General features: G+C 32.2%; 5 protein-coding genes across 11 annotated transcripts; 2 read left to right on the top strand and 3 right to left on the bottom strand.

Annotated features, from left to right (window-relative positions):
* Positions 1–370: 370 nt before the first annotated feature.
* On the top strand, positions 371–1402 carry LOC127255629 (protein LURP-one-related 11-like). The gene is made up of 3 exons (XM_051281269.1): positions 371–720; positions 813–1052; positions 1157–1402. Exons 1-3 carry the CDS (start codon positions 466–468, stop codon positions 1289–1291), a joined length of 630 nt encoding a protein of 209 aa, XP_051137226.1. The 5' UTR covers positions 371–465; the 3' UTR covers positions 1292–1402.
* Positions 1403–1522: 120 nt separating this feature from the next.
* LOC127255626 (uncharacterized) lies at positions 1523–6648 on the bottom strand. Of its 7 annotated transcripts, none has more exons than XM_051281263.1 (9): positions 6487–6648; positions 6071–6244; positions 5542–5742; positions 5330–5452; positions 5129–5166; positions 4926–5031; positions 2496–4733; positions 2099–2169; positions 1523–2019 (listed from the first exon to the last, which is right to left on the bottom strand). In XM_051281263.1, the coding sequence occupies exons 2-9, from the start codon at positions 6146–6148 to the stop codon at positions 1776–1778; spliced, it is 3099 nt and encodes a 1032-aa protein (XP_051137220.1). In that variant the 5' UTR covers positions 6149–6244; positions 6487–6648; the 3' UTR covers positions 1523–1775. The 7 variants fall into 7 exon arrangements, with proteins under 7 accessions (XP_051137220.1, XP_051137219.1, XP_051137218.1 ...); XM_051281262.1 differs by having other exon boundaries at positions 6420–6648; XM_051281261.1 differs by having other exon boundaries at positions 6345–6648.
* Positions 6649–10897: 4249 nt separating this feature from the next.
* On the top strand, positions 10898–11410 carry LOC127255502 (nuclear transcription factor Y subunit C-2-like). Its single transcript, XM_051281030.1, has one exon. The coding sequence runs from the start codon at positions 11051–11053 to the stop codon at positions 11408–11410; it is 360 nt and encodes a 119-aa protein (XP_051136987.1). The 5' UTR covers positions 10898–11050.
* A 255-nt stretch (positions 11411–11665) lies between these two features.
* On the bottom strand, positions 11666–15794 carry LOC127255877 (DEAD-box ATP-dependent RNA helicase 12-like). The gene is made up of 9 exons (XM_051281637.1): positions 15544–15794; positions 15122–15182; positions 13622–13856; positions 13007–13245; positions 12664–12915; positions 12400–12580; positions 12195–12283; positions 12005–12078; positions 11666–11913 (listed from the first exon to the last, which is right to left on the bottom strand). Exons 1-9 carry the CDS (start codon positions 15792–15794, stop codon positions 11835–11837), a joined length of 1461 nt encoding a protein of 486 aa, XP_051137594.1. The 3' UTR covers positions 11666–11834.
* A 1810-nt stretch (positions 15795–17604) lies between these two features.
* LOC127255800 (LIM domain-containing protein WLIM2b-like) lies at positions 17605–18731 on the bottom strand. The gene is made up of 5 exons (XM_051281537.1): positions 18597–18731; positions 18381–18483; positions 18267–18286; positions 18082–18171; positions 17605–17868 (listed from the first exon to the last, which is right to left on the bottom strand). The coding sequence occupies exons 1-5, from the start codon at positions 18729–18731 to the stop codon at positions 17605–17607; spliced, it is 612 nt and encodes a 203-aa protein (XP_051137494.1).
* Positions 18732–22580: the final 3849 nt, after the last annotated feature.

Here is a 22580-nt window from a genome sequence, read left to right on the forward strand (position 1 = left end):
TTTAATTTTTTTAACATATTAGCTTATAAAAATAATCGTAGATTTATAATGCCCACACAAAAAGTCAAAACTATAAAAAAATAATCATAAACATTATCTTGATGCTAATGGAGGTAAATTATATAATATAAATACTTGGATTACTAGTTTGCGGATAATTGGGATGTCTAGTAAACTAAAAGTAAACAACTGAAAATATGTGCCTAACTAAAGAAGAATGTCTTAATTTAATAATGGCACAATGATCAATTAAACTAAAGATTTCTACACAGTCTTTGAATTAATTAAGTCAGCTCCACTATCTCCAACGCCTTCTAATCTCTTTCATAATCAGTTATCCTATCTTCTATTCAAATATTATATATACACAACAGAGTCATTGTATGCTCATTCTCATGCTTCTGAACTTCTTGATCATCATCACCATCTTACTTAGATAAAAAGAAACAAGCATTGTACCGATAAATGGCGAAAATACACCCTAATTATCCAGCAACAAGTAGTAGTAATATTAGCAGCAGTAGCAGTTATTGTAATTCTTCAGAAAAGGAAACATTTACCGTGTGGATGAAGTCCCTGGTGTTCCATGGCAAAGGCTGCACTGTATTTGACTCCATGGGGGAAGTTGTTTTCCGAGTTGACAATTACCAGCAAAGATGCAGCAACCAGGTGTTCCTCATGGATTCCTGTGGCAAAGTCTTGTTCTCCATAAACAGAAAGGTAAGTTCAACTTTGCAGAATAATATAAATCTCAGTTTATCTTTATTTACCTTACCTTGTACGGCTGTACTTAATTGGTTCCAACTGTTCAGTTGTGGCAGAAACTTTGGATCTGGGGTTGTTGGGAAGGCTTCAAATGTAATGATCATAACTTAAGGGCTAGCAAGAAAAGGCCATGGTTTCAAGTGACAAGAAACTTTTCTTTTTGGAGCAAAGACATTTCCTGCAGAGTTAGTCTAAAGTGCAATGAAAACACCTGTTACAGAATCATGGGGTTGGAAGGAAAACCTGGACTCAAGATTACTGACTTTTCTGGACAGCTCTTGGCCGAGGTTAGTGTCTTTTTAAGGGATTTACCTCTTCAGGTACATTCTCAGTAAACTTAGGACCTATGTTAGAATTTTTTAAGTCTGATATATTGTGCGTGTGTCTTTAGGCTGTGCAGAAGCAGTCATCGGAAGGGGTGCCATTAGGAGATGATGTGCTGACATTAAAGGTTGAAGCAGAGACTGATCACTCACTGATTATGGCTCTTGTGACTGTATATGGGTTGATCTCTAACAGGGTGTAAATAGTAGTACAGCAAAAACTGTGAGTGCATAGTAACTTCTGACAGGACAGAGATATGTATATGTGTGTTTCCTCACGTGTTTATGCATAAGAATACTGTAAATTCTTTCAATTATATTCATAGTATAGATTTAGTTCATATCATACCTTGAAGAGAATCTAGTCTAAGGGATATAATCCTAATCTGTCAGTTCATCCTATTTCGTGAAAGCTATCATTGGTCAAACTCATGAAAGTTCAAATCGAGGCTGTCATTGTCAATAAAAGCATGAAGGTGGTACTTAACAATAAATGCTTGGAGTAGAGTAGCACATGAAGACTTCACACTATAATTCTTTGAAATAGACAGGCGCTTAGTAATGTACAAAGGGAAATTTAAAATTTTAAAACAATTTAATATGATGAAACTGCGCAAAATTTTGCAATGGAGAAGGCAATTGAAGAGCGAATTTAAATTTATCTATATACATACTGCACCCACAAGTTTACGAACTCTGCAACCTCTTCTTCAAACTCTTCAGGTAACGTAGTTTCATGGCAAGTTGCTGTCGTTCACTCTCTACTTCAGCAAACCTGAGACTGAGTTTCGAATACATTTCTTGCATTTCCTTCAGTTCTGCCTCCATTGATTCATTCCTCTCTTTTAGTAAAGCCATCTCACTATTTAATTCACTGGTATAACCAGTGTTGTGCATAGTATTATCAAGGCTGCCATGCAAATCATTTAATCTGAGATTAAAAAACTTATCCAATTTTAGTATGTCAAGAAAAATGAATTAACATAGACATCAGTTAAAGTGATTGATACCTTTCTGGTGATAAAGCTACATCATGAATCTCACTCGCTATAACATTTGGAGCCAGGTCTTCTGCAGCCTGCTTTAGAGAAGGTATACGAGTTAGCTTACTATTTCACAACATATAGTTGATTACTACATAAAAGCTATGAACAATAATGCTCTCTCAAGGCTATGAGCTGTGTAGAACATCATACAAAACAAAAAATAACAAGGAAAAGATAACACATTTGCAGCCGTTTTTCTCCAATTACCATATTTTCCACAGTACATATCAGGAGAGGTATTAGTCAGACCTTATATATATTTCACTCTGGAATTCCCGGTGTTTTATTTGCTTGTCTTAGTATCACAAATAACATTCAATGTAAACTTGTATGATGTAAATTCAAACAGGAAAACATTTACCTCAAATTGCTGAATTTTCTCTTCATGATCTCCAATCTCTTTGGAGGCACAAAGGACATGGTTGCTAATTTCTGAATTTGATCCATCGGCAAGTATTGAACCCCACTGGGTGACACCCTTAATTTTCTTCATGCTATTGTCGTCTCTCCCCATTTTTTGTCTACTTTCTAGTGATAACAATTGGTTTCTTAGTTTCTCTTTCTCCAGTTCATTCTCTACTATAGAGTGGTTTAATTCTGTAAGTTGTAAATAAAGATGATCTAGCTCTGACTGCAGATTCCCAGCCATCTCTTCCTTTTCTTTTGCAAGACTTTTCACCTTATGTAATTCCTTTTTCCGCTCTTCAGCTTCAATGTTTTGCAACATAATGCTATTTTCAAGTTGAGTTCTTTCATCATTCCCTTGCGCCACAAGCAATTCCATTTCCTGGATGGAAGCTCTCATATGTTCCACCTGATGCATCAAAGTCTCTTTACTCCTTAACTCCTCCGACAGATCATTAATATTAGCAACATATGTTTTAATCTCATCCTTGAGCTTCGAAGTTTCATCAGAAAGTTTCTTCTGAGTTTCAGCAGCATGTTTTTTCTGAAGTTCTAGCTGCACTACTTTATCCTCTATTTCTGCCTGCAATGCCTCAATTTGATCTGTCATCAACATTACTTGGCTGGAAAGCTGATGCAGTTTGGTGTCATAATGGACTTTCACAGACTGCTGTTCTTCGGTGGTTTTGTGGACAATTTCTTCCAGATACCTTTTCTGCAGACGAAGCTCATTTGCTTCTGCCAAAGCTTTGGAGGCTACTTTCTCATTGGCTGCAAAGGTCGATGCCATTTGTATAGAAAGCCTTCTAAATTCTTCCTGAAGCTTCTCTGCTGTGTTAGCATTTTGCCACCGGGTCTTTCTTAAAGATTCCTCTGCTTTGATAGCTCTCTGTTCCTGCTCAACTTTGGAACGTGTAAGAGCTTCAAGATCAGCTTCATACAATATAGACTGCTTATCAAGATCTTCCTCTAAGCTCTTCACATGATTTTCAAGTTCACTTATTCTGACAAATGCATCCACGGATTCTTTCGACTGTCTTTTAAGTTCATCCTCTAGATCTTCAATCTGGGAAGTGGCAAGCGAGGGTGAGCACTCATACTGCATTTTCAGTTGTTCTTGAATCTGGCTCTGCTCCAACCTATATGCCATGTCATGATTTGCTTGCTTCATGATTTCATAGTCAAGGGCAAGCTGCTCTAACTGCATTTCTAGTTCATCTTTATCTCTCTTGAAGATTTCTATTTCACTTTGCATGTCCATGACCTGTTGTTCTAGAAGATATGCTTCCTTGGCATCCTCGTGTGCCTTCACAAGCTCCTCAAGAGCCTTTTGTTCTTCGTCATCATTCCCATCCTGTGACCGGTGTCTGGAATCTGCTTCTTCTGACTTCACAACCATAGTTCTTGTAGATGATCCATTGTTAAGGCTCAATATTTCCTTATTTTTTTGTTCTAACATCTCTTCAAGGTCTCGAACAGCAAGAAGTAGTTCAGAGTTTGATGCTTCAGTCTTTTGGAGTTGAATCTCGAGAGTGAAATTGTGCTCTTTTGCCTGATTAAGCTCATGCCTAAGTTCTTCAATGCTAGCCATAGGATTTCCTTCTCCTCCAAGTTGCGAGTTGGTTTTTGTTCTGCTATCGTCAATGCATCTCTGGAAGGATTTGAGCCTTTCACATTCTCCCTTCAAAATATCTCTTTCTTGTTTCAAGCAAGCAAGTTCTCTGAATAGATCTTGACTCCTTTTGCTCTCTTTCACAATCTGCTTGCGGAGAGTTTGTAATTCTAACTCAGACATCTCTGCTTGCCTTGATAAAGCCGCTACATCTGATTTTAGCTTCTCTAAGACAATATCCGATGCCTCTTCTGAATTCTGCCTCAGGAAGGTTCCTCTTGGAGTGCTTGAAGAGTCATCAGTACTAGCTTCGACAGCAGAATTTCCCAGCCACTCCCACTGTGATCTCCTGGACTCTTCATATAATGCTGTTGGTGTACCTGATACAGATCCCCGTGGCCTCAATGAGGATACAACTCCAGGAGGATCCTGACGAAAACTGTCATTCTTCACCTGAGGTTGCCAAGGGATTTCAACTCCAGAGATGCTCTCTGAGCTCGACATTGTGACATCAGATCCACTAGATGCCCGGAAGTTGCCATTCAGTTCAGCTACGTGGGCATCATTCTTAATTGCCAAATCCTGTTAACAAGTAAAGCCCAAAGGTATCTCCTCATTAGTGCTGCTTTCAAAAGGAACAGAGACATCAAAGAAAGCCAACCACCATTTCCAACTTTTAAATACCATCCATTGTTTGGCTACATAGGATTCTTTCTAGTTATGAAAACCAAAACTACGAAGAAAAACATTATTGTCAAGAGAAGATGAGATTACTTGGGAATTGCTTTTGATATTTTCATCTGTATCACTGTTGCTGAATTGTGCTTTCAGGCTGTGTTCTTTATAACTCAACCTTGCTCTCTGATTTTCTTCAGCTTCGCTGTGATAACCAACAGAGCCATAAATTCAATCTATAAAAATCTCTGTGGAAAGAATTACATATATAAATATGAAGTATAAACAGTACTCAACAATACCTCAGATCATTGGGCTCCAACATCCTCTGAATTGATACCTATTGAGGTAGGTGTAAAAAACTCATGAATCCATACCACAAGTAAAGAACAACATAGATCCATCACATATTCACATTAAAGGTTTTTAAAGAGTCTCTTAAGGCAGCATTCTATATCCAAAATAGATGCAGCACAGCTTCCCATTAGGTAGGAAACACTTACATGCAATACAGCTTCGGTCTTTGAATGCTTGAGCGGAAGAGACACCAACAAGACCTTAGTTGCCTCAGCATAATCTGAAAGATCAATGCAAGCTTCTCCAATGGCAACAACTTTAGATGATCCCTGGAAAGCACCATAAACAACTGCTAGTTTTAGATGATTATTGGCAGCAGAGCAAAGCAGTATACTTTGTTTGATGAAATATTGCATACCGTCCCTACAATAAAGTAGTACATCCTCTCATGAATCTTCCCTGATTTTGGATCTCGATAAAACTTCACTGTTTCATACACCGGATTCTCCCAGATGCAACTTCCATCTCGTACTGTTGCCTTGTCTGATATTACTGTGGGCTTTCCATAATCAGCAGGAACAACAGATATCACCAATGCGTTTTCTGCAATCTGTGGCACCTAATATTCCAGAAATGCAACCATTCAGTCCAATTGTAACTTGAATTTTTCAAGAAATCAACATTACAGTCCTGCCTAATGAAAGCAAACTAGTAAATGAGCTGAATAGAACATAATTTTCCCTCAAAAACCAAACCGCACAGGAAACTTACCGTCGCAGCCCCTAACTAAGAAAACAGCATTGTTAGTTGCACCGACATTTTAAACATTGAATTCCACCCATTCTTCACATCAAGTACAACAAATTTGCACACAATTTCACACATGAAAGCACCAAATATGTGATGATCAATTCGCATAAGCGTGGTCTACAAGAGACTAAGAATACCTTAGCTGCATGAAACTGCAACTTGAACTCTACTTTGACTTTGTTCCTATCGTTCCTCCACAGCGCCGACTTAAACATTTTCACTGTTTTGCTCTTAACTCCTTATCATATACCGCCGGAGCACTGTTAGGAAACTCACAGGAGCTCCGGCGAGCACCGCCAATAAGCTTCCATCTAACCGACACACACCACCAATGCAAGCAAAACACCAATCACCAATCCAAATCTCAGGCTACAAAAAGACTTCAAACAGAGAAAAAATTAAATGGAACACCACGATAATCAGAAGTGCGCTATCAACGGATTCAGAGGATCAATGCTGTCATAAAATAATCAACTCGCCACTCACTAATCATCATGTCGAAAACACAATTGTTTAAACCATTTAAAACGGCAACCTAGATCTAAAAATGAACCTCTCGCCTTGCTCGCTCCTCACTTGCAGCATATGCTGAATCATAAATGGCTACCAGACCAATTTTCTCTCTCTATACGTATACATATACACATATACATATACATACACAACACACACCTCCCCTGTCTTCCTTTCTCTCTCTACGCAGTACTATCTTTTGAAAGAGAGAACAGTGTGGGAAATGACGATACATTACTTTATTTTATTTATTAAAAAAAATTAAAGCAATTTTGGATCTACCTATTTTTTCATTATATATAATAAATATCAAAAAGTAGAGGGAAGCTTCTGTCGGTTAGATTTAGATACGTTGATCAGATGTATATATTAGGTAAAAAGTTTTATAAATTAATTATTTAATATTGTAAAAAAATTTATTTTATCTTTAGAAAATGACAACGAAACCTTATTTATTCATTTTCTTTTTTCTATTTTGATAATTTTAAATTAATAATAAAAAAAAAGCCCAAGATTCTAACGTTAACATTAGATGCCGTTGCGACGAATACTTGAAAGAGTCAAAAGATATTATTGTAGTTTCTTTTTCTTATTTATTTATGTGGACATAATATTTATTAATGGATTTTTGTTACAAGGAATTTTTGGACACAATGCATTATAAGTTATAATTTATGAGTGATGAAATTTTTTAAATTTATTTATTAATGGATTTTGAATTTTAGTGTGACAGCATTGAAATAATGGGAAGGGAATGGTGGCGTATAAGATTTGAATTTCCTAATTTGCCCCTTGATAATGATCCAGTACACTACTTGGGGCATCATGGAAAAATTGTGAAAGCAACTCGGTCCATTCAACAAATGCAATAGTGACTGGATATATTTATTTTTGGTATTTTAGAATTTAGTACGCAATATCTTCATATATAAAAATTATAAATAATATTAATAATATGTTTGTATTTATATTTATATTTTATATAATAGATCATGATGTTTTTTCTTACTTGCATATATATATATATATATAAAAGAAATTGTCTCAAAAAGAATAAGCACAGGGGCAAAAGGATAATTTCAGGAGGTGGCTGGGCTACCATCTACTAATCAATGTGAATAACAACACCGCATATCATTAATTTATGTGCCGAAAATGACCTTCCAACTAGAATTCAATTAATTATACAGCCCAATAGTCTCCTGGTTTATTTAATTATCGTAACCAAGTTAATCAAGCAACCTGCAATTAAACAAAATTATAAAAACTTGCCAAATTTTTTTAATAAAAGTAAATGTCGTTAATTATGGGGATTGTTCCCAATGTTTGACTTTCGTCCCAAGATAAATAATTGAGTCAAATCCTAAATGAATAATTAGCAAATAATTAATGTGTAACAGTTGGCATGCATGCATCAGAATGATTAATGGTAACGCCATATTTATTTAATTACGCTGGAATAATATTTAGGTGAAATCCGAAACCTTACTATTTTGGGGACTGTGTAAATACAATATGAATTATATTAATGACAATGATCTAAAGTTAGATTATTGGATTAAATATTACTATGTATAAATAAATTATTAATTTGGGGAAACAGATTTGAAGCTTTGAAAAAGATCATGGATTGAGTGTGAGGCGAGTTGGTCACGAGTCCACGTGACTCAGTGGGTATTTGTCACTATCCAACTCATATTATATACTAATTGGTTATTTGATTTAATTGTATGTAATTATAAATTATAAGTTTTTATTTTTTTAACATTTAACTAAATATATATACATATTAATTAGTTGCAAGTAGTATTGAGTTGGAAATAGGTTGTGCGTGCACGTGCTATGTCATAATATTATCTTACAATAATACATAAATCAATTTTTAAAATGTCACATTTTAATAAATATGAATATAATTTTAATTACCACACACACATATATATATATATATCATATGATCTATATAATGTCGTGGGTCTAATGGTATTTCCCGCATATATCTAAATTTCCAACAAATGATATAATTACAGTACCTTTATTTATCGTCATTGACTCAGAAAAGGAACATAATTTCCTAAAATTTATTATAATATGTGTATAAATATACAAAGATACTATTGCAGTGACTTTTTTTTTTTTTTTTTTGTCACGAGGAGATGATTGTTTCTTTAGACTTTTTCAGTGACATGATTGGAAAATATTGGCATGCATAATATTATATATATATATGTGTGTGTGTGGTAATTAAATTAGAAATATTTTAATAACTTGTCGAGGGGGCTAAGAATTTTTTGCTTTAAAAAAACAATCGAAGAAAAAAAAAAGAATAAACAATAATAATAATAATAATAATAATAAAATAGAAGTACAGAAAGGGTATGTGTATAGAGAAATAAAGGGGCAAAAAGGAAATTGCAACGGTGGGGCAGTGTGATAGTGAATGAGGCAGACAGCATCAAAGTTCTCCACGTGACAAATACGCATATACTATAATTTTAATTTTATACTACTTCTAGTTATTAATTATTTTCAAAATAATCGAAAATATTATAACATGAAATTGCTTTAAATATAATTTTATAAAAGAAAATTGAATATATATATATATATATACGATTTAAATTGAGGTAGATGTTGTTTGGGCCATCGGTCCATTGGGCTTTCAAATGTAGTTTGTATTTGTTTTTATTTTTCTTTTTTGTTTGGAATGTTATGTAGTAATATTTATACAATATATAATAAAATATTATACTCCCGGGTCTCTTAAAAGTGTGCTAATTCTACCATTTTATTCTAATATGTCAATAAATACCTTTTTTCTTAAAAGATGAAATAAAATAAAATTGTACATACTAATTTTGTATTAATTTACATTATTATCATTGATGAGTGATGACGACATATATATATATATATTCTACTTTAATTTAAAATTTATATTACTAATCATTATAATAATTATAATGTACCCTTAATTTAAGTATGATCATACTTGTACAAAACGAATAAATAAAGTACTACATGTTAAGTATTAATATAGAAAGAATAATTAAAACTATTCGATAATAGCTAGTATAAAGCCACGAAGAATATGCTGAAGGAATAGTTTTATTTTATTGCAAAAACATAGACATAGACCAAATCTCAACTAATTATTTATTTTAATGCATTGAGGATGACATTATGCAAACTGTATTTGACTTGATTGCATGTACCTATGTCCTGATGAATAAATATATTGTAAGACCAGTGAGTATTTGCTCTTAATTAAATAATATATATATATATATATAATGGTGAATCGAGAAGCTCCAATTAATAATTGAACATTATATGACTTTTTATATATTGCAATAAAAAAACAATTAATTGTAGCAGCCACGGCACACACGATAGCACTTGTTTTAACAATCATCTTACGTTTTCATGCATATAGTCAATGTTTTTGAATCCCAATTAGGCTTTTTTTTACATATGTAACTAGTTTCTAATTAATTTTTTTCAAAAAAATAACTTTTAATTTGATATGTATACGTCAGTATGTCACATCATAAAAAAGGTTTAACTTGTCGAGACTGATTACTAAAATGTAATTTAATGCTAAAGTTATAATTTAAAATTAATTGGTTAGCGAAGATCCGTTGAAGTTTCTTATGGCATTGTCCTTAGCTAATGTTCTAACCTTTGTGTCCTACACATTTACTAATTTAATCATTTAGTAACTCATATTATTGCTAATTAAGTACATAGTAATCAAAATTTAAATATCTTTTTTGATGAATATGCTAAAAATATTTTATACTTATTAAGATATATCATATGAAACAAAATTATTTATTATTATAATATTTATTTATTTTAAAAAAATCTTACTTAAGTGAAAGTAGTTTTTTTTTATATAGTTCTTAAAGTTTAAGAAAATTTGAAAATTAATAGGGAATGCCTAGTAATTTGAAATTGATTTGATTTTTTTTTTTTTTTTAAAGAATATATAATATAGCTTTATTAAGAACAATTCAAGATGAATATTTTCAATTTCCTATTAAATCACAGTCAATCACACTAAAAAATTTGTGAGGAGAAAAATAATTATTATTGTCAATGAATATACACAAATAAAAATTGTTGGAAATTGAGTTTAGAATTATTTTTAAATTTAAATAATTATTTAATATTATAAATAAATGTTGAACGGTGATATTTTTAATATAATATAAACTAAGCATATATATATATTTGATTGATTTTTTTAAAATAAATAAATTTTAAAAATCTATAAAGAAAAATACCAAACAAACGCCCTAATACTTACCCTATATGTCCCACGATCCATCACCTACAAAATAATTGACAACATACATATACATATATATGTATGTATATATCACCATCAATCTTCAGCCGGCCAGCGTACGTATATATGTATGACAGCAGGCTGGCCGGCCGACACGCAAGTATATAAACTTTAGGCTAATTCCATTAATTTAGCTCCTCCCCAAATTAAATCTTCCCCACAAAATCAAAAAACCTTTGGTAGCGTGGAAACCCTAGCTAGCTAGCTAGGTATACATATATAATTAAGATATATATACATAATAAAATTGATGAGGCAGGCGGGAGCGTACTCGAAGCTGGTGTCGGAGAAGAGCGGGCCGTACTCGCTGCCGCTGGCGAGGATCAAGAAGATAATGAAGAAGTCCAGCGACGACGTCAAAATGATCTCCGGCGAGGCTCCCATCGTCTTCTCCATGGCCTGCGACCTCCTGGTCCAGGACCTCACCAAGCGGGCCTGGGCCCACACGCTGCGGGGGAATAAGATCAGGAGGACAATGCACAGAGATGACGTCGCCGCCGCCATTCTTGCTACTGATATCTTCGACTTCCTTCTGCATCTTCTGCCCCCATCTTCTTCGTCGTCGTCTTCTCCCTCCCCATCTGCACCTCCTCAATCTCAATCATCATAATAACCTAATTAGTTGCTATACTGTTTCGCTGGACTATTATATTTAATTATGCCTAATTTAACAGTTTTCTCAATTCTTAATTTTATTACTCTTAATATATATATTTATATATAAAATGGCACAGATTTAGAATGAAAGGGTGAAATGGTGGGTGGTTTGTCTAACTGATTGATACATATACAACACGCACACACACACACACCACTAAAAAACATAAACTCATGATCAGGTTTCAGACTACTCATGATTCTGCTTAATTCTGGACAAGAAGACACACAGTACCAATAGTATTATATTATATATATATATATATATATCTTCTTGTAATCAATCAATCTATCTCATCCCAAACCCAAAAACACTGATGATTTTGATATGAATTAGCTCCGCTCCCATGGCCATGGATGATGTCAATCCACGCTTGTCAGCGACAATACACTGCTTCATCGATCACCGGAGGAATATGATTTATTTCTATGCCGAGCTCCTGCTCAATCCGGTATCTGCATCCATACATAGATAAGAGACATTGCCGAGTTAAGTGCTGAAATACTAATTAGCTACTCATTTAGTATAGAAATCCACAAAACATACAAGTTGAACCGATCTTCGTAAGTGATCAGATTCACAGCCAATCCAAGATGTCCAAATCTGCCGGAACGACCCACCTGAAAAAGTCGAACATGTATGGTATGTATGTATGTATGTATGTATGTATTAGTCTAAGAAACCAGCAAAGATTATATTTTAGTTTGTTTCTTCAGTTGAGAACTATTGCACCTACCCTGTGCAGATAAGTTTCGGAGTTCTTGGGGAAGTCGAAGTTTATGACCACATTGACAGCCTGAATATCAATTCCTCTTGTGAATAAATCTGTCCCAATTGTCGAAAAAGGCATTAGTGTCATAGTTCTTCAATAAGAAGGTTAATAATTTGATGATGATGAAATGTAGTGTTGTAATGAACTCCATTTGTACACAAATGCATACCAGTGCAAACAAGATTCCGGCAAGCGCCATTTCTGAAATCATGGAATACTCGATTGCGATGATCCTGAACCATCTTAGCATGAATGTAGAAACAAGAGTACCCAAGTTCTGTGATTTTCTTCGCCAAAAGCTCCACACGGTTCACAGAATTGCAGAATATTATTGACTGGTTAATTTGGAGCTGTCGAAGAAAGAACCATTAATGTCAATATCTCCAAGAAAAAGAAAACACAAAAGTAGTATTGTTGGGAAGAAATATCTAACCTTAGAAAAGAGTGTATTGAGGCAATGCACTTTCTGTCTTTCTTCCACAAAAGCATAGTACTGAGTGATACCTTTGAGCGTTAGCTCGTCCATGAGATTGATGACACAGGGATTGTTCATATGTCGATCCTTAAAAAACTTCACGGTAATGGGAAATGTGGCTGAATACATCATTATCTGCCGAGTGGGTGGAAGGAATGCAATCAGTTGCTCTACGGATGGTTGAAATTCAGGGGATAATAGCTTGTCAGCCTGCAGATTGAAGTCCAAGCAAGATTAGGCACTACTGAATCTACGTCGACATAATACATGGAAAACAGCAGAAGGTAATGATTAGACAAACCTCATCCATGATAAGCATTGAAACATTCTTCAAATTGCATATCCCTTTCCTGGTAAGATCAAGTATCCTACCGGGAGTTCCTACGAGTAAATGTACTGGTTGATATAATCTCATTATGTCATCCCTGAGACTGGTACCCCCTGTGGTAGCCATAACCTGAATTTTCAAGTATCTTCCCAATTCCTTGCACACTTGGGAAGTCTGAAGAGCTAATTCCCTTGTGGGAACAAGGATAACAACTGCAAATATTGTTGGAGAAGTATACTCAGAACTTATGTATGGAAAATTAATTGCACAATAACAAAATCAAAAGAAGGAGCCAATAAAACCAGGTAAATAGAGAATCATATCAGAAATTACACTTAGAATTCAATGCACTTGCAGTTTGTAGCTCCATACCATTCTTAGAGCTATGAAAAGCACTAAATTTTAGAAAAATAGACTGAAAGGTATGTTTTATACAGTGTCAGATGTTGACAATGTTTCAAGAATCACACAACAATCAATTTTTCTGTTGGAAAATCATTCTTAAATTTTACTTATATCATTTTTTCTTCGCAAATTCTTAGAAGCTGAAAATCATATAGAAGTAGAGGTGTAGAGATTGATAGGTACCTTGAATGCTACGGATAACGACATCGATTTTTTCAAGTGCGGGAATGCAGAATGCTGCAGTTTTTCCTGTCCCATTTTTGGCTCTGGCAAGAATATCACTTCCTGTGAGAGCAATGGGAATACTTTCCTCCTGGATAGGAGAAGGTCTTTCAAACCCCTTTTGGAAGATGCCCATCAATAGCTCACGTTTCAGAAAATAATCTTCAAATTCATTTCCTTTTGTTGCAGTTACATCCTGATTAAAGAAATCAATTAATCATCCAGAGGGGTAACAAAGAAAGCCACAAATGGCACTTTTATAACTCTTTGAGAGACTAATCAAAAGAATTTTCCTCTTGATGGACAACAAAACTAAAGAACATATCAACTAAATAATTTTTAAGGAAACAAAACAGAATGCAATGCTCCTTATTAGCTATGTTCCACCGAAGAATAATCAGTTGGCTGTTCTTTGTCGCCTGCTGTACATAGCATTAGGTTTCGTGTACTCTGGAAAGCGCATGCATGAATGCATATCCACATGTCATGCTTACATGTGTATTTGGTATATGAGGTCCATTGGTGTTCTACACTCATCTTAAAAGGTGAAGGAAAGGGTGAGCAACAAAAACGTGCAGGGCACACGAATTCATTTATGATATAATAATAAAAAAAAACAAACTGAAATTAGTTGACAACAACTACCAGTTGTCGGTTATGATTTATACGAATACAAAACGACAAAATTCTGAATTACTAAAACAGCAGATAAATTTGAAGAGTGATAAGAGTATATCCTACAACTGAAATTTTCTAACGACTTTAAAATCTGCCACGCAAGATGCGGCATCATACGATGTAGCTATTCAAAGGATGAGTTCCTCCATTCAGAAAGAGAGAGGATCCCACTTTGATGGACAGACTGCTCACAGATACTTTGTCAATTCTAACAATATAGTCGTGTCAGGAAGCCGCCATTCTCAGGGGAAATCCCCTTAAAAATGGCAGAAAAACAGCGATTCTAGACATGTTTCGTTGAAGAACCAAAGAGAACTTTTCCCAAAATAACAGAGAACTTTTCCCAAAATAACATATATAAAGAAGAATGCGAGAGCTTGCTCACATAATGAGATTTGTTCAGGTGCTTGATCAGAAGCCAAAACAGAAAAAGGATAAAACAAAACATGAGAAATGGGAAGAAAAACAATAAATTTTAAAATTCACACATTATTAACACATGCATTCAGTCCTTTCATCAAATTATGCCTTACACATTCAAATCAATGGGAAAAAAGAAATAGAAACGTTTTATATCCACATCTTGTCTAGACATTTTCAGAACTAAGGCAAAAATGTAATCATATCCCAATGAATCCATTTTCCTACTGACTCACAATGATACTAAAATTTTAGATTCTTGACTCCACAGACAAACTTTTGAAGGCTGCCAATTGCAGCAAGAGAAGAGAATATTCATCAGAGATCACCATTCATATAGTAGGAATTATTTGTTCCTCATACCTCTGTCTTGTAACGAGTGTCTGGGGGTGGAGTATTCAAACGCGCCTTCCAATCTTGAGAGCTAATTTTCAAAACAAAAACGAGAAAAAAAGAGAGAATTTTAGTGAGGCGCAGAGCAAATGCTAAAATACCAAATACATTTTAACATGCTATGCATAAATATATGCAATAATTGCATGAAATCTCGAATTTCAAGTGATCTTCTCCTTTCTACTTGTGAAAGCAAAAATCTGTATAAAATCATACCAACAAGCTCCAAATTTCAATGGCTATGGGAATAGGATACCGCAGCAAGCAAGTTATATTGAAGTAAAGGTGCCAAAGCAATCCCAATTTCACCGCGTGAACACGAAATTAAGGAGAAAATTGGAAGAATTAAACGAAGTATTCCCCGAGAAGATGCGAAATTGAAGAAATCTTACGTGGAACCGATCGCTTCAGGCTTTTCAAGTATGTTAGGCGAATCGGATACGTTGGCTCTACTAGGGTTTCGCCTCGCCCATTGCTGCAGCTGATTCTGAGCGGCTCGCTGCGGATACGGTTGCTGCATCTGCTGAAAATGCTGGTTCCGGTTCTGGTAATTGGGATTCCGAGCTCCTCCTCCGCCGCCGCCGCCGCCGCGGCTGTTGTGGATCCCTGACGGAAATCGCCCTCTTGCGTAGTGATTGCTCATCGCATAAAACACGTTCGTCTGTGTGCACAAGTGTATGCACGCAGGCGCAGTATGTATGTATATGCGTATGTATCGAGCGATCAAACCTCAATATCTTGAAGAATGGGGAGATATGTGAAGGAAATTGAAATGTTCGTCGAGAATCTAGAATTCTCTAACCCTTGAAATCTCCGTCCAGTTCATCGCCATTATATTCATACATGTAACTGTTGATTTCTGGTGTCAAAGTGAGATGACGACATAAAGGAGGGCCTCGATTGAAATATGAATATATTGGAGTGACGATATGTATACTATATTAAAGAAACTTACATAGGCAGGCTTGGTTTATACATCGCATATATTTTTTCTCAAAAACATTATAATTATATGTATATATATTTTTCTCTTAAAATATTACATAATACATTAATATTTTATTATTTCAATTTATTTTAAAATTTCATTGCCAAGTTAAAACCTAAAAAAAAAATGTATTAATATATCATTAATGAAAGTGAATACTTGAAATGAAACAATCGGATGAATTAGTACTATAGTATGTTCTTTTATTAATATTTTACTATTTAAATTGTTGTTTTTATTTAAAATCATATACTACTATCTAACAATATTTTTTCAATAAATGTGTGTTTAATTTGAATTTCAAAATCAAATTATTACTATTTTAAAATTTTTTATAAACGTATATTGTTTTTTATGGAATATTATATTAAAAACATCATTAAAAGAAAAATTCAAATTTAAACTTCAATTTTGTCATATAAAAATCAAACAAATCTTATCTTTAGAATTTTCTCTTGTATCTTAATGCATAGTTTTTATTATGCAAAATAAATTAATTTTTTGTAATCTTATGGTGTTTGTTTTTTTAATTTTAGTTTGATGTGTTTTATGCATAATATATACTTATGTAATAATATATATTTCATGAATATGTATATATTGTATTTTTTTTTTTAAAAAATAATAATAATAATTGGAAGAACACACCTCTTGTTTTAATATATTTTAATAAATCCAATAATTGAAGGTTTGTTTGGTTTGTGTTTTGATATTTTGGAATTATAAAAATTTTAAATTATAATAGTTATTTGATTTGAGATAAGTAAGTATTATTGTAATATTTTGGATAAAAAAAATTTATATATAAAATATTAAATAATAAAATTTATGAATTGATATTTTTTGGATTGAAAAAATTTAAAAATAAATAGCAAAAATAAGTGATAGAAAATGAAATGTATATATAGTATATATAACTAAACAAATTTTTAATTTTTTTTTAAAATAAATCCGAATTCTTTTCCCTTTTCTATAAATTAAATTTACATTGTGTTTGTTTGATTTAAATTTAAATATTGTTTTAATATAATATTATATAAAAAAAAGATATATATATATATTTTTATTGAAACTATACTAATATAATAGTATCATTTTTTAAATTTAGATCAAACCAGACACACCAATAATATTCTGAATTCACGTGGTATATATATATAATATGTATCTAAAAACAATAAAAAATGATAACACTATACTAATAAGAAAGGAAAATTAATTACATGTACTATTTGAGAATTTTTATAAACCATTCGAAAATAAATACAAACTCTATACCTTGGGCATATTTTGTCCACAAAATAATATAAACAAAAAAATAGAAAAAAATGAGTCAAATAAATCTCCTATATATGTATTTCACCTCATTTTTTCAATTTTTTCTTAACCCCTATTGACAAAATTTGAGTTCATATTAATAGAGTTTCAAAAAATTAATTACGACAAAATGAAACTACGATGAAGTCTACTCGTCATTATTCGCCGGCTCCGACGGCTCCGCCGTCTCCTCCTCGTCGGCAGCTGCAGTGGCGGTGGCGTCGGCGTTTTTCTTCTGATTGGTGGTTTCCGTGAGGTGAGTGTAGCTACCTTTCTCCTTGAAAAGCTGCGCGAAGTGCGGTTTGCAGTAGAGGATTCCGTCCAGCGCCGCGTACGTCGACGGCGTCAGGTGGCAGCCGCCGTGGGCGCACCGGAAGCACGTCTTGTGGTAGAATTCTCCCTCCACTGTCACCTGCAGTTATTCCATTTTCTCCAATTAGGGCTAGGGCGACAGCTTTTAATTTCCCCCAAATCATAAACTAGGTTTTCGGATTTCCCCCCAAATCATAAACTAGGGCTACAGATTTCCCCCCAAATCATAAATTAGGGTTACAGATTTTGCTCCAAATCATAAATTAGGGCAAGAGCTAATCCTTTTCTTATTTTAGAAACGAAAATTGAATACCTTTTCAAGAGGGTAGACAGTCTTCTTGCAGACCTGACATTTCTCTTGTGTGCCAGAGAAAAGGCTCGACACCTTGCTTGAAGCCTTACTCTATATTCATATATAGATATATATACTTAATGTAATTACCAGAAAAGCTGAGAACAATAATTTGTTTTCTTGTATATGTGACTAAATTAAATTACCTGATCACCTTGCTTCCCAGCTGATATAAAATTAATCAGAAAAAAAAAGAAGGGTTAGAATAAATTGCATATTCATAGTTCATTTTAGATTAAATAATGAATTACAGTTCTTACTAGATTGAATCTTTTTCGAGGTAAAGCTGCCTGTTTCCTTAAAGAGTTGCTCAAAGTGAGGCTTGCAATAGAGTTTTCCTTCCAAGGCTGAGTAATTGCTCAACTGCATATAATTTATATATATATACACATATATATGTATTTGTATTTGTATATGTACATTTAAATTATCAAATATTTGTATAATTAAGATTTATGAGGAATAATTAATCTTACCGCGAGGCGACCATTGCAATGGCTGCATCTAAAGCAAGTCTTGTGATAAGGAACGCCATCGGCAGACATCATCTCAACAAAATGCACGGTCTTGTCGCATGCATTGCATTTCTGGGTCGTGCCAAATGATGCCATTTTAATTCGTTGCAAGAACAGCTCGGAAGTTGTTAGTGATGGCGATTTTACACGACGGATAAATATATTATATTATATATTTATCATATATTTATCCGCCAAACTATGAGAATGAAATATGGAAAATGAGGTGATTTGTAAAGTTTGGGAGGAATTTGTATTTATAAAGGAGATGTGGGGTGGAAATAGAAGTAGGAAAGGTGTGGAGGAGATGATATTAAGGGCATGGAGGGGAGGAGATGAGCTTATTCGAAAAATATAAGGAGTGAATGTCGGAAGGAAAAAGAAAACCGATCGATGTATATAATAAAAATCATAATTAATGGTGGCCATGTCAAAGAATTAATCTTGGATCGATATTATATATCTTTTATTTTTTTTAATGATTTTTTGATATGTTTACTCACTTGTAAATTTTATTACATAGGTAACAAGATTCAATCAATTCAACTTCCATGCTATATTATTGTTGTTGTTGTTTCCAATAAATTTAAATTTATGCAATCAAAATCATGACAATTTCAGTATATAAATTTTTTATTTTTATTTTTATTTTTTAGTAACAAAATTAATGATATTCAACTTGGCATGTATTATAGGGATGCATGCATTGACTTTCAAAAAAAATTAAACTGTGTATATTACACAATCGGATATCATCAAATTTAAAATGTGCCATAAAATTAAGAATAATGGAACATTTCTTAATAAAAATAGTGTATTTACCTGCAACGTCTCATCATCACCATTATTATTATTATTATTATTATTATTATTATTATTATGGTTATTGTTGTTGTTGTTGTCGTTGCAACAAAATCAAATCAAAAATAGCAAAAAAAAAAAAAAAACATATATATAATCATATCATATTTGATCAAATGATAAATGAAAAAGATGACACCAATGAACACTAAACATAACAATAATATATTATTATTATTATTATTAATTATTGCGACCCTATATATTTAATTTAATTATTAACCAAAGCACATACAAAACTTGTCACGGCCATAGCAATGAGAAGAGATGTAACGCTGATGGAGAATATTCTTACAAGCCGCAGCACAAACTTCCTCTGTGCAGGGATTGATGTTAATGCCGATAACCCCCTCCACCCGGCACGTCATCACCATTAAAATCGCTATAACCATGCCCACCATCATCAAATGATCAATTCTTGATCTTGATCCTTTCATTCTTCCTATTTTACCCTTCTCACAAAAACAATGATATCAATTTGTTGACACAATACTACTGTGTTTTCCACCTTTTATATATACGTGTACATATATATATATATATATTTATAGGGTTTTCTGAAGACGTTCTTGGCGACTCCCGGGACCACAGACCCCGTCTACGGTGTGGCTTCTTCTGGCGCTCGGGCCCCAGGAGCTCACGCCGATGCACGCTTAATTTGTTAAGAAATCTTCTATATATTGATCGCTTATTTCCTCAAACTTTTATCAAATTATGAAAATTAATTAATATCTTGATTTGGGATATTGTAATATTACACACTCAAATGTGAAGGTTTTCTATTTCCGACAATTAAAAAAAATAAAAGAAAAAGATATTTATAATAATTGCTATATATTATACGCTTCACAGTTCACGCATTGTTGATCAACAAATATTTGATAGAAAATAATTACGTGTAGTAAAATATAGTTTTGATTTTGTTTTATTTAAAATTAAAAAAAAAAAACAAATATATTATATTCTCATGTAATTATGTTGCTTTGCTTTACCGACTTTAGTGAATTTAAAAATGCGCTTTTAGTACAAAACTAGAAATCGCTCTACAAGTCTCCGCGGATAAACTGTCGTCGCGTTTTTCATTGCGAGATAATCGTGTGACGGCATTCATATTCACGTGACAATTGAGTCGGCTAATTAAATGCAGTCAGTAATATTACACATTAATAGGTACATTTTTTCTATAAATATTGTTACTATAATATATAATGTAAATTAATGACATTTTATTAAATATTACATAAATATTTTATGTATGGCTTTAACAGATTATATATGATCTTCATATCACACAATATATATACCATTTTTAGAAAATATTATTTCTCCTATATTATCAATTTATCACTGCCATACCGCGTATAGTAAATAAAAATAAATAAATAAAGGATATTTTACTAAATCTTCTGGCGGCAATTACAATTTTTTTAAAATATTGTAAATTAATGTTATTTCATTAAATGTTACACAGATATATATATATATATATATATTTCTGTATTACATGAACAAATTATATATGATCTTTGTAACACACGACATGTAGATATACCATTATATATATATACACAGTGGCGGAACTAGAATTATATTTGAGGGGGATTAATTTTGAAATTTATAAAATAATATATTCTATTATAAATATTTATTTATTATTCGAAAAAATTACTGTTCTGATTATTATATTTTGAAGGAAATAAATACAAATAACTTACTACAACAATAATACTAGTTAAATATTATAAATACTTATTTTTGTATTTGTTTTATTGAGATAAACTATATAATTTTTTAGTATTTTTTTATTTATCCATTTTTTCGATATTATATATATTTAAATAAGAAAAAAAAATACATAAATATAAATAAGTACTATAAAAACTGGGGTCCTTGTATATATATATATATATATTATTCCTCATGTATTATTACTTTCATACAGAATATAGTAAATAAAAGAAATAAATGTTATTTATATATTCAAGGCCACAATTACTGTATTGAATTTAGTACCACACTAAATAGTATATTAGATGCTGATAACACAATATTATCATATGAAATACCTTACTCATATTAATAGTATAATATACAATACAAGAACTAAAAATACATAAAATACTTTTATAAAATATACTAATACACTATATAACATACTTCTATAAACAAAATGTTTAAAATATCCTTTCACTTAAATTAAATATATTTTTTTATTATTTTTGTAATATCTTTTTTATGATAATAAAAATAATCATACTAACACTAAAATATTCGTTCACTTTTAGATAAATTATAAAATATCGATCATTGTATATATAATAATTTTATAAATAAAGTATAAATGATAGAAAAAATATAAAATCATCTTACATATTTATATTAACAAAAAAAAATTATTATTTTTTAATATATTATAAAAAAATTTAATTAATCTATTATAAAATTTCAAGATGCCGCATTAAATTAGAATAAATGAAGTAAACAAATAGCACATATACATTTTTTATCTGCCCTATCTGTATTTTTTTATCAAATAATACTTATTTTTTTAAAAAAAATAAAATCAACACGATAACTTTAAATATACCAATATACCCCATGGATTTTTTATACATCGCCTGAATTGATTATAACAAATGTATGTATATAATAACGACAACGTTGTCAAATCGAAGTGAAGACTATTAATATTAGTTTTATATTATGTGCCTGAAAATAAATAGTTGAAAACAATAATTAGGGTTCATCTGAGTTAGGTGAAAGTTACATTCTAATGTCAAATTAATTACTACTCTCCCCGTTCACAAACTAATGTCCTATTTTTGTATTTCGGACGTCCAACAACTATTGTCCTTTTTTTTTTTTTTTAAATACAAATTTTATATTTTTACCCTTCGTCTATTTATTACTTTTAATTTCTATCATACAATTAAAGACAAATTTATCAATTCATAACAAAAAGACAATTACTTAAAAATTCGTACAAATATACTTTAGGATAATAGAAGGGGAACGGAAGAAGTATTACTTATTTTATACATCAAAGTGACGTATTTGCATGGAATTCCATTCTTTTTAGAGTAT

This window comes from Andrographis paniculata, unplaced genomic scaffold, assembly GCF_009805555.1.
Source record: "Andrographis paniculata isolate CXL003 unplaced genomic scaffold, ASM980555v1 Contig54END, whole genome shotgun sequence".
Classification (NCBI taxonomy): Eukaryota; Viridiplantae; Streptophyta; class Magnoliopsida; order Lamiales; family Acanthaceae; genus Andrographis; species Andrographis paniculata.

Excerpts from the sequence above, each read along its gene's own strand:
- LOC127255800 (XM_051281537.1), bottom strand. The coding sequence starts at position 18,731 with ATGGCATCATTTGGCACGACCCAGAAATGCAATGCATGCGACAAGACC. Across the intron at positions 18,484-18,596 it reads ATTGCAATGGTCGCCTCGCG|TTGAGCAATTACTCAGCCTT; the intron begins GTAAGATTAATT and ends AATTATATGCAG. Across the intron at positions 18,172-18,266 it reads CTGGGAAGCAAGGTGATCAG|AGTAAGGCTTCAAGCAAGGT; the intron begins GTAATTTAATTT and ends ATATGAATATAG.
- LOC127255626 (XM_051281263.1), bottom strand. The coding sequence starts at position 6,148 with ATGTTTAAGTCGGCGCTGTGGAGGAACGATAGGAACAAAGTCAAAGTA. Across the intron at positions 5,167-5,329 it reads AGACCGAAGCTGTATTGCAT|GTATCAATTCAGAGGATGTT; the intron begins GTAAGTGTTTCC and ends CTACCTCAATAG. Across the intron at positions 4,734-4,925 it reads ATATCAAAAGCAATTCCCAA|GATTTGGCAATTAAGAATGA; the intron begins GTAATCTCATCT and ends ACTTGTTAACAG.
- LOC127255502 (XM_051281030.1), top strand. The coding sequence starts at position 11,051 with ATGAGGCAGGCGGGAGCGTACTCGAAGCTGGTGTCGGAGAAGAGCGGG.
- LOC127255877 (XM_051281637.1), bottom strand. The coding sequence starts at position 15,794 with ATGAGCAATCACTACGCAAGAGGGCGATTTCCGTCAGGGATCCACAAC. Across the intron at positions 15,183-15,543 it reads CCTGAAGCGATCGGTTCCAC|CTCTCAAGATTGGAAGGCGC; the intron begins GTAAGATTTCTT and ends TTTGAAAATTAG. Across the intron at positions 13,246-13,621 it reads CGTTATCCGTAGCATTCAAG|TTGTTATCCTTGTTCCCACA; the intron begins GTACCTATCAAT and ends CAATATTTGCAG.
- LOC127255629 (XM_051281269.1), top strand. The coding sequence starts at position 466 with ATGGCGAAAATACACCCTAATTATCCAGCAACAAGTAGTAGTAATATT. Across the intron at positions 721-812 it reads TGTTCTCCATAAACAGAAAG|TTGTGGCAGAAACTTTGGAT; the intron begins GTAAGTTCAACT and ends CCAACTGTTCAG. Across the intron at positions 1,053-1,156 it reads CTGGACAGCTCTTGGCCGAG|GCTGTGCAGAAGCAGTCATC; the intron begins GTTAGTGTCTTT and ends GTGTGTCTTTAG.